At 57.1% G+C, this 11,447-nt stretch overlaps 1 protein-coding gene across 1 annotated transcript; it reads left to right on the forward strand.

Annotated features, from left to right (window-relative positions):
* The first annotated feature begins 289 nt into the window (after positions 1-289).
* Positions 290-10,544, forward strand: LOC144737792 (thromboxane A2 receptor-like). Its single transcript, XM_078620662.1, has 3 exons — positions 290-1,425; positions 2,941-3,066; positions 3,897-10,544. Exons 1-3 carry the CDS (start codon positions 538-540, stop codon positions 4,410-4,412), a joined length of 1,530 nt encoding a protein of 509 aa, XP_078476788.1. The 5' UTR covers positions 290-537; the 3' UTR covers positions 4,413-10,544.
* Positions 10,545-11,447: the final 903 nt, after the last annotated feature.

Here is an 11,447-nt window from a genome sequence, read left to right on the forward strand (position 1 = left end):
GTTAAGGGCTGTGCGCTTCGGGGTTTGGGGAATGCGTTGAGGGTTCGGGCCGCAGGATTTACGTCCTGCGAGGGCTGCGGGTTAGAATATGGACTCGGAGGAGGCCAACGTGCAAGGGGCTCGCGGGGCGCGTGGGTCTCCGTGCCGGCACGCGGGAGAGACGGGCTCGGCACAGGGGGGACGGCGTCGCCGCGATGCGGGGGCCACGTGCATCTGCCACCACCCCCCACCCCCACCCCTCCTGACCAGTGATACCCCCCCCCCCCCACCACCTTTCTGTCCAGGTTCGGCTTTGTCGGGACCCCGAGTCGGTAGGAGGACGTGAAGGGGACGAGGAAGAGGAGGAGGAGGATTAGAGGAGGAGGAGGAGGTGGCTGTAGGAGGGAGAGCGACACACGAGGGCACGCGGTGCAAGGAGGGAGGAGAATGAGAAGAGGAGGCGACGTCTACACCACGACGACGACGACGACGACGAGGAGGAGGACTTGAGAGTAGCGAGGCGGAGCAGGAGGCGGAGGAGGAGCAGGAGGGTCGAGGATGGGCGGCTCGCCGGGCGGCCTTGCCGTCTCCCTGTCGCCACCGCCGGAGCCGCCCGGCGGCCCCAACGCCACCTCGGCGGCGGTGGCGTGCGGCCCGGCGGGGCCGCTGGAGCCGGGCCGCTCGCTGGGCACGTCGCTCGCCTTCATGCTGCTCGGCGCCGGCAGCAACCTGGCGGCGCTGCTCGTGGTGGGGCGCCTCTACCGGCGCTTCCGCTCGCGCTCGCGCGCCTCCTTCCTGGTGTTCGCCGGCGGGCTGGTGTTCACCGACATGAGCGGGCAGGTCATCACCGGCGCGCTGGCGGCGCGGGCCTACGGCGCGGGCCTCCGCTGGGAGGAGATCGACGACGGCGCCGGCTCGCTGTGCCGCTTCTTCGGCACGTGCATGGTGTTCTTCGGCCTGGCGCCGCTCGCCCTGGGCACGGCGATGGCGGCCGAGCGCTGCGTGGGCGTCTCCCTGCCGCTGCGCTTCGCCGCCCGCGTGACGGCGCGCGGGGCCCGCCGGGCCGTGCTGGCCGCGTGGGCCGCAGTGCTGGCGCTGGCGGCGCTGCCCGCCCTCGGCGCCGGGGCCTACGTGCGCCACTTCCCCGGCTCGTGGTGCTTCGTGGACATGCGCGGACAGGCCGACGGGGGCGGACGGGCCGGGGGCAGCGGGTGGCCGGCGCTGGTGTCCGCGCTGCTCTTCTCGGCCGTGGGCCTGGCCTGCCTGGCCGCGTCCCTCGTGTGCAACACGGTCACCGTGGTGAACCTGGCCAGGGCCCGCCGGAGGCTGTGGTGCGGGGAGCGGCGCACGTCCGTCACGTCGGCGCGGAGGCCGCACGACGTGGAGATGGCGGTGCAGCTGGTGGCCATCATGCTCGTCGCCACCGTGTGCTGGAGCCCCTTCCTGGTGCGTGCTCGTGCAGCCACGCTCACCACGACACTCACCACGACACTCACCACGACACTCACCACGACATCCACCACGACACTCACGACAACAATCACCACGATACTCGCCTAAACGCTCGCCCACTCGCCACGACACTCACCACAACACTCACCGTGACGCTCACCACGACACTCACCACGACACTCATCTCGACACTCACCGCGACACTCACCTAAACGCTCGCCCACTCGCCACGACACTCACCACAACACTCACCATGACGCTCACCACGACACTCGCCTAAACGCTCGCCCACTCGCCACGACACTCACCACAACACTCACCATGACGCTCACCACGACACTCGCCTAAACGCTCGCCCATTCGCCACGACACTCACCACAACACTCACCATGACACTCACCACGACACTCACCACGACACTCCCCACGACACTCACCTAGACGCTCACCCAATTGCCACGACACTCACCACAACACTCACCGTGACACTCACCACAACACTCACTACGACACTCACCTAATCGCTCGCCCACTCACCACGATACTCACCATGACACTCACCATGACACTCACAATGACACTCACTACAACATCCACCACGACACTCACTTAAACGCTCACCCACTCACCACGACACTCACCACAACACTCACCTAAACGCTTACCATCACACTCACCTACAGTTTTTAACAGATGGAGATTAGTCCTCAGTTGCTCTACCGCCTTTTCCAGGCGAGCCTCCACAGCACTGGCTGATCACAGGCGTGCACCACCACCACCCTGTGACCCCTGGCTGTGACCCATGACCCCGTGACCCTCGGGCGTGACCCCCGGCCGTGGTCGCGTGGATTTTTCTCCGGGTCCGCCAATTTTCCCCGAGAATCAGCGTCACGCGTTCAGAGTATTTGGCTGCTGCTATTAAGAAGTTAATTGCATCCGCAGCGTTTGGCACTGCTGCTGCTGCATTGGCATGGTTGGCTTCATTGGCATTGTTGCTGCAGTGGCGTTGTTGTTGTTGTTGTTGCATCCCCCCCCACCGCGCATCCCCAGCTCTCTCAGCCTCCCACTTCCAGCCCCGACCACTCCCCCCCCCGTCCAGCTTCACGTCCCTCTCCTAGCGTCCACACAACGCTCCCCCTACCCCTACCCCCCTCCCTTGCCCCTCCCCCCTCTCTTACCTATATAACCTCTTACCACGGCATCTCTCTCCCACTTCAGCAAAACAAAACAATTATTGCTGCTGCTATCAATTTCCACGCGATGGAAATGAGCCCAGTGCGTTGAGCTATCATTCGTGATAGCCAGCTGGCTTCTAAACAAGAGCCACACAGCTTAGTGGGGCTTACCTGCTAACATTTAAAATAGTTTTAGTTTAGTGACCCTTGACCCCTGGCCGTGACCCCTAGCCGTGAGCTCTGGCCGTGACCCCTGGCCGTGACCCCTGGCCGTGACCCCGAGACCCCTGGCCGTGACCCCTGGCCGTGACCCCTGGCCGTGACCCCGTGTGCAGGTGACTGTCGCCATGATGGCATGGCGCTACTTCTGGGAGCCGGAGCCGGCACCGGACTGCGTCTTCCTTCGCAGCGCCGACAAGGAGCGGTTCCTTCTGCTGCTCAGATTCGCCTGCAGCAACCAGGTGCTCACCACCACCGCTCACCACCACTCACCATCACCGCTCACCACCACTCACCACCACTCAGCACAGGGGCTTATTGTCACCACCGCTACTCACTACCACTCAGGCAGGTGCTCACCACCACCGCTCACCACCACTCACCACCACTCAGCACAGGGGCTCACCACCACCGCTCACCACCACTCACCACCACTCAGCACAGGGGCTCACCACCACCACTCACTACTACTCAGCACAGGGGCTCACCACCACCGCTCACCACCACCACTCACCACCACTCAGCACCACTCGGGACAGGAGCTCACCACTCACCACAACCACCGCTCGCCACCGCTCACCAACACTCTACCAGGTGCTCACCTTCACCACCAAGTAATTTGTTTAAAATAAAGTTACGGCAACGGTGACAAATATAAATCAGCGCAAAAAAATTAAACGCAACTGAGCCGTCATCGCAAAGTGTTGGCGGTGCTGTCCGATGCTGGCGCGCGACGTTCCGGGCCTTCGGGTCTCTGGCAGGGCCTTCGGGCCTTCTGGCCCTGTGCTCAGCAGCCGTGCCGCTATCCAGGAAGGCGCTGGCCACAAATGACAGCCCGACGAAGTGGTTTATCACGTTGAAATGTACCGCAGCTACCTTGCCTGGTATACACGCGTGTATCTAAATGTGGGGGGAAAAACCTGGAAGACCAGGAGAAAAATCCACGCGACCTTGGGGAGAGAGGCACGCAAACTCCAAATATCCAGGCATGGTCAGGGTCGGGATCGAACCCGCGACCTCGTGCGTGCCAGGCGAGGTAGTGAACACCCCGCCACCGTGTACTCCACCGCAGGTGCTCGACCCCTGGGTGTACATCCTGCTCCGGCGCGCCGTCCTCCGGGCCTTGTGCGGCCTCCTGGGCCGCCGCCTGCCGTCGCCCCACAAGATGGGCTCGCTGCTCTCCAGCCTGCGCCGCAGCCTCTCGACGGAGCCCACCCGCGCGTCCTCCACCCGGAGCCCACGCAGCCCCCCGCGGGGGGCCGGCTGCCCCCCTTCAGAGACTCTGTGGGGCTATGGAGGCCCCGGGCCGAGGCATCGCGCCACCACGGCGATGGTCGTCAACCCTGAGCTGCTGGAAGTGGATGAGGAGGAGGAGAAGGAGGTGGAGGGGGAGAAGAAGGAGGAAGGAACCATTGAGCCTCCTCAGCCAGGATCTCCTGGGGCCCGTGGGACGGGGGGCCCCGGACAGGAGGAACTGGGGGCCCACGCCGGGGCCCACCCCGGGCAGGGGTCGCCGGCGCAGGGGACGCTGGGCGCGACGCCGGGCACCTGCAGGGACGAGGAAGCCGTCGGCCGGGGGTCGCGGTAAAGGAGGGAGATGGGATGATGGTGGAGAGGCGACAGTGAGGGAGGTCGCGGTGGGGAAGTCACGGTGAGGTCACGGTAAAGAGGTCACGGTGAGAAAGCGCCACTGTGTGGCAAGGTCAAGGTGAAAAAGGTCACGGCGAAGAGGTCACAGCCTCCGGGAGAGGAACTGTTGTCGTCGTTGGACGTGGAGTGGAGGCGCCCAGGAGATGGGAGCACGGCGCTGAGAGGGCCTGAGAGAGAGCCTGAGAGAGCCTGAAAAGGCCTGAAAGAAGGCCTGAGAGGGCCTGAGAAGGCCTGAGAGGGCCTGAGAGGGCCTGAGAAGGCCTGAGAGGGCCTGAGAAGGCCTGAGAGGGCCTGAGAGAGAGCCTGAGAGAGCCTGAGAAGGCCTGAGAGAGGGCCTGAGAGAGCCTGAGAAGGCCTGAGAGAAGGCCTGAGAAGGCCTGAGAGAGCTTGATAGGATCTGAGAGGCCCTGAGAGGCCCTAAGAGGGCCTGAGAAGGCCCGAGAGAGGACCTGAGAGGGGGCCTGAGAGGCCTTGAGAAGGCCTGAGAGAGGGCCTGAGAGAGCCTGAGAAGGCCTGAGAAGGCCTGAGAGGGCCTGAGAGAGAGCCTGATAGGATCTGAGAGGCCCTGAGAGGGCCTAAGAAGGCCCGAGAGAGGACCTGAGAGGGGGCCTGAGAGGCCTTGAGAAGGCCTGAGAGGGCCGTACGGGACTAAGGGAGGAGGTGCGGGGTGGGGAGGGTGGTTGGTTGGCTGGAGCACGTGACGGTCAATCAAACAATAACCCTGACCCTAACCAACCAGACGTGAGAACTTAGTGCGAGCCATGATCCTAACCAACTAGCTAACGAGACGCTGGTACTAGGTCTCCCCCTAACGTTAACCACCCAGGGACTCATAATGGCTCTAACCCTAACCAACTACTATAGGACCATCCCTTCCACAGACCATATTCTTAACCCAATCACCCAGCCAGCCACTGGTTCTACCTCTACCCCTCACCCCGTCTGCTTATTTTCAGTTCTCGTGGTTACAGCGCCCCATGTACAACCTGGCCTGGCACAAGCACCGAGGCGACATTACCGCTCAGCCATTTTCCGAATGGCCCCTTGCCATTGTTGTTGTTGTTGTTACCGTTGTTGTTGTTACCGTTGTTGTGTTGACACGTAGTAGGGCTTTCGCGACCAAAATTATTCACAATAGAGGTGTTTTTTGTTTAGATCCCCACAAGCATAAACGTGTCGTTAAACCCGCCACCGCCCGACACAGCCAACCAGGAAGGTTTGTCGCGTAAAAAAGACGTGGCCAATTCAATACTGGTGTGTTGGAGAGTTAAAGCCACAACATTATCACTTTGAGTCCCATGTGACCTTTTTGCCAGTATCAGAGTACGAAAAATAAGAATAGGTTTGATCCTTTCTGGCAATAAAACAGGTGGTGTGAAGATGTTCAAACACAAAATAGCTGCTCACCCCGAGCTCCAAATGCTCTGATACGTGTGGCATTGCCTTTGCGCCGTTCGCCTTTTGGCGTTCTCTGGTCTGACACCGGTGGTGAGGCTAGGCCCTAAAGAAGGCTGCTGCCTCTGGTGTAGGCTAATCAGTCGCAAAGACAATGCCGTCTATTACACTGGTCAACACACTTTTTCTGGCATAAGGTATTCCAACGGTTTTAAGGTAATTTTGGAGTGCCGATTCCAAATCTGGCAGTTTTTGTCTATCACATCAGGTTTTTGAGATGTCAAATATTGCATTTTCAATGAAAACTGCAGAAGAAAAATATTAAATAAATGTGGATATGTACATCAAATGATATTATAAACACACTATCCTACAGCACCATATTTTAACACTAAAGCAGTCACTGACTCGCAACAACTTGCAATCATAAGTGACAGAGTTAATTTCGGGTAAAATCAATGAAAATGGGGTATGCCGATAGCATAAAAATGGCATGTGATAGAGCAAATCTGAGATCAGATTTGGAATCAGCACCCTGAAATTAGTCTAGAACAGCTGCAAAAGTCCAGGCCACTGTTATCAGAGCGTGTGTGTTTGCATGTTCACCGCAACTACTGCGTGTGGTTACTGTCGACTCGATTCCTCGCAAAAGGTTCACAGTAATCCCTCGCCACTTCGCGGTTCAAGTTTCGCAGCCTCAGTGCATCGCGGATTTTCCGAACTGATTTAAAGGCCTCATTATACCTGTGCAGTAACACCATCATCATCATTCATCATCACATTCATCATCACATTCATCGAACTGCACAGGTCTGTCATCGTCGTCATTGTCATCGTCGTCGTCGTCATTACTGGAGTCAAGTCTCAAGATACTACTGTCATTGGTGAGTGTAGAAGACCATACTACGTATCGTATGAGAGAGAGAGAGAGTGAATGTATAATATTAAAGTTTTATAATTAAATACATTTAAGTAAAATATATATATAAAGTATAAATATACATATTTTAAACATTCTGGTACCCACACACACATATACGGAAATTCCTAGGGGGCCAATCCTACTTCGCGGATTTTCACCTATCGCGACGGGGTTCCGGTCCCCATTAACCGCGATAAACGAGGGATCACTGTATTATCTATTTGGTGTTTGAACATCTTAACACCTGCTACTTTCTTGCCAGAAAGGGTTCAATCCTATTGTTTTTCACAATTTGGCCACCGTGACGTTTTGCCGGTTGTTACATCGAGCACCAACAGGCGATTTTACCCCGTGGTTGGCTGTGTCGGGTGGTGGCGGGTTTGACGACACATTTACACTTACGCGATCTAACCCCGAAAAGCCTTCGCTGTGTTGTTGCGTTGTTAGTGTTGTTGTTGTTGTGTTGTCGTTGTTGCTGCTGCCGTTGCGAAGTGAGCATGGGGGCGATGTGTGGACGTGAAACCCTGTGTGTCGGCGGTGGGTTTTGCCGTGCGTTGTACGGCAAGTCCTTGATCAACTCGCTACTGCTGCTGCTGGTAGACGTAGTAGTCGTAGGTGTTTGACACCTGGGAGGCTTTCGCGACCAATATGAATCATACTAGAGGCGTTTGGGTTAGATCGCGTAAGTACGATTCGGCCACAGTCGCCCGACGACGATGATGATGCTGGATGCAATCGGCAGCCAAACGCCGTGGGACTCAAATGCCAAACGTCGTGGATTTGCTCTCCAACGCACAAAACCGACCGGCAAGTGCTCAAGTGCTCGTAACTAATTGGCCACAAACCCTTACCGGTTGGCTGTGTCGGGTTCAACGACACATTTAAACTCGCGCGATCTGACCCACAAAATAAAACCCTCATTATGGATCGGAGTCGGTGCACGCCTGAGCAGTGCCGCCAAAAATCGAACGGCGCGTTTAGCGATAAACAATGACGCAATAAGGATAATGTAACAATGATAACGTAATAACGATAACGTGATAACAAATAACGTAATTACTTGATAACGTAATAATGATAACGTAACGGCGCTATAACGACACTCATTCCGCGTTATAACGGTGTGCGTTTCGCGTTATAACGGTGTGAATTTCGCGTTATAACGGTGTGAATTTCGCGTTATAACGGTGCGCATTCCGCGTTATAACGGCGCGCGTTCCGCGTTGTGCACAAAGTGTTCCTTGATGTTAGAAGCAGCAGCAGCAGCAGGAGCGCGTTGTCGCGAATGCTCGTCCCTGGTGTGACCACCGGCGTGGTAGGCGACGACTCGCCGTGTTGGCAGCAGCGGGGCGACTGTGACGGACACAGCCCCTGGGTCCCCTGCCCAGACTCTGAGCAACGGAGACCCGTGGGGTGGTGGTGGTGGTGACTGTGCTGGTGGTGACTGTGGTGGTGGTGGTGGTGACTGTGCTGGTGCTGGTGGTGACTGTGGTGGTGGTGGTGGTGGCTGTGCTGGTGGTGGTGGTGACTGTGCTGGTGGTGGTGGTGGTGACTGTGCTGGTGCTGGTGCTGGTGGTGACTGTGGTGGTGGTGGTGGCTGTGCTGGTGGTGGTGGTGGTGACTGTGCTGGTGGTGGTGGTGACTGTGCTGGTGGTGGTGGTGGTGACCTGTAGTGGTGGTGGTGACTATGCTGGTGGTGACTGTGGTGGTGGTGGTGGTGACTGTGCTGGTGGTGGTGGTGGTGACTGGTAGTGGTGGTGGTGACTATGCTGGTGGTGACTGTGGTGGTGGTGGTGACTGTGCTGCTGGTGGTGACTGTGGTGGTGGTGGTGACTGGTAGTGGTGGTGGTGACGTGTGTGAGGGTGGGCGGTGTGGTCGCAACGCTGCCCGGAGGTCGCGTCGCTCAGAACAACAGCTCCCCTGCAACAAGTTGCCAGTCCCCTGCAACAAGTTGCCAGTCCCCTGCAACAAGTTGCCAGTCCCCTGCAACAAGTTGCCAGTCCCCTGCAACAAGTTGCCAGTCCCCTGCAACAAGTTGCCAGTCCCCTGCAACAAGTTGCCAGTCCCCTGCAACAAGTTGCCAGCTCCCTGCAACAAGTTGCCAGTCCCCTGTAACAAGTTGCCAGTCCCCTGCAACAAGTTGCCAGTCCCCTGCAACAAGTTGCCAGTCCCCTGCAACAAGTTGCCAGTCCCCTGTAACAAGTTGCCAGTCCCCTGCAACAAGTTGCCAGCTCCCTGCAACAAGTTGCCAGCTCCCTGTAACAAGTTGCCAGTCCCCTGCAACAAGTTGCCAGTCCCCTGCAACAAGTTGCCAGTCCCCTGCAACAAGTTGCCAGCTCCCTGTAACAAGTTGCCAGCTCCCTGTAACAAGTTGCCAGTCCCCTGCAACAAGTTGCCAGCTCCCTGTAACAAGTTGCCAGCTCCCTGTAACAAGTTGCCAGTCCCCTGCAACAAGTTGCCAGCTCCCTGTAACAAGTTGCCAGCTCCCTGCAACAAGTTGCCAGCTCCCTGCAACAAGTTGCCAGTCCCCTGTAACAAGTTGCCAGCTCCCTGCAACAAGTTGCCAGCTCCCTGCAACAAGTTGCCAGCTCCCTGCAACAAGTTGCCAGCTCCCTGCAACAAGTTGCCAGCTCCCTGCAACAAGTTGCCAGTCCCCTGTAACAAGTTGCCAGTCCCCTGCAACAAGTTGCCAGCTCCCTGCAACAAGTTGCCAGTCCCCTGTAACAAGTTGCCAGTCCCCTGCAACAAGTTGCCAGCTCCCTGCAACAAGTTGCCAGTCCCCTGCAACAAGTTGCCAGCTCCCCGGGAACTGTTGACGGTTCCTGCCACGGCGAGCGATGTTTTTTTTCTGTGTGCGCGTGCGTCCTGTGCGTCGTTCGTAACTCTGTCGTGTTTTATTTGTTTGTTGTTGTTGTTGTTGTTGTGTTGTTGTTGTTGTGTTGTTGTTGTGTTTTGTGACGAGGTTTGATCGTAACTCGTGACGGTGGTGTCCCCCTTCCTTCCTTCCTTGTTGCCACTTTCGCGACGGCAGTTTTTGTTGTTGTTGTGTTGTTGTTGGGTTGTTGTTGTGTTGTTGTTGTGTGCCATGAGCTGGTCACCGCGTCGTTCCGCAGAGCTTGCTGGAGACCTGGGAGATATATGAAGGCGATGGCGGTGGGAGTTGTGTTTTCAGGGTGCCGATGTGTAACTTGCGCACGTGTGTGTGTGTCTGTGGTGCTGCGTGTCTGTGCATATGTGTACGGGGGGAGGGGCGGGGAGCGGTGGCGCAACGGTTAGCGCTACGCTGTTCTACGAACCCGGCGGCCCGAGTTCGAATCCCGCTCACGGACGCCAACACCGGTGACGATTATCTGAACCGGTCCTGGGTCTCCCCTAGGTCTACTCTGCGTCAAATGAGTACCTGGTGCGGTGTGTAGTAAACATCGCCACTGGGGAGACAAAGTCAGCCGGGCGTGGTGCCGGCCTTCATAGGTGCCCGCTAACAGCCCTTGCCCCAACAGTCCGTTAAGGCTATACGGGGGATCTTTGTCTTTGTTGTGGTGCTGGCCATCCACCCCCTCGTGCGCCGCGTTTCGTCGGTGCTGCTACTCGCTAACAGCACTTGCCCCAACCGCCTGCAAAGGCTATATGGGGGATCTTTGTCGTGGGTGTGTCCACGCGTAACACGAATGTGCCCTCCCTTGTGCTGTTAAATGACAGCAAGTGGGTTACATCAACTGTGAAATAAACGAGAAACACATGGATAAATCGTCCACGTGGCGTGTGTGTGTCTGTGTGTGTTTGTGTGTCTGTGTGTGTTTGTGTGTCTGGGGGTGTCCGTACGTTTCCAGGAGCCTCTGTGTGAGTCATTTGCCAATTGCCGCCGAACCTCACAATCCGGTTTAATGGCAAGCGCAGTTCGAGCGAGTCCACGGATCTTCGTACGGAGCGAATGGGGGTCTCCGGCTACACTTGCGGATTTCCTTTTAAGACCATGGAGTGCGTGAGCTAGTCTGTCGCCCAAGTATTGACCACGGACGGTCGACTCAAAGACTGCAGGGCATCTCGAGTCGTGTTATATTTTTAAATATTTAAACAACAAAAAATAAACCAAATGTGGCATTTCCAGATTGTTTTAGTGGTTTTAATGACGGGGATATATGTTGGTGGGACCCTCTATTTCCCAGAACGAGTTCCACACGCGGGGCTCTTTCCCAGAAATACTCGGACGGGATAAAGGTCAGTTCCAGTCAGGTTTGCTGACGGAATTAAACGTAAAACATAAATATATATTACACAAAACGACCAAATGTTAAATTATGGCGGGGGGGGGGGTTAATTTCCCACAGCTTCGCAACCAAACATAAATCCCTCCGTCTGACATTGTTTATCAATTTACTTCCGCTTGACCTGAAATCATAATGTTGGGAATGCAGGAGACGGTCCATACTGTGACTACCACCGAGTGAGATTGTGCCCAGGGAATTCGAGAATTCGGGCTCAGATCCACATGGAAGCAAGTTGAGTCGAAATTTGGTAACGGGGTTCTGGGCGATGTGGTGGTGGTGGTGGGGTGTGTGGGTCTCGTGGCTGGGGGTGTGTGGGGGGCTGGAAGGGGGTGTGTGGGGGGCTGGGGGGGGGGTGTGGGGGTGTGTGGGGGGCTGGGGTGTGTGAGG

Source organism: Lampetra planeri, chromosome 3 (genome assembly GCF_965212315.1).
Source record: "Lampetra planeri chromosome 3, kcLamPlan1.2.h2, whole genome shotgun sequence".
Classification (NCBI taxonomy): domain Eukaryota; kingdom Metazoa; phylum Chordata; class Hyperoartia; order Petromyzontiformes; family Petromyzontidae; genus Lampetra; species Lampetra planeri.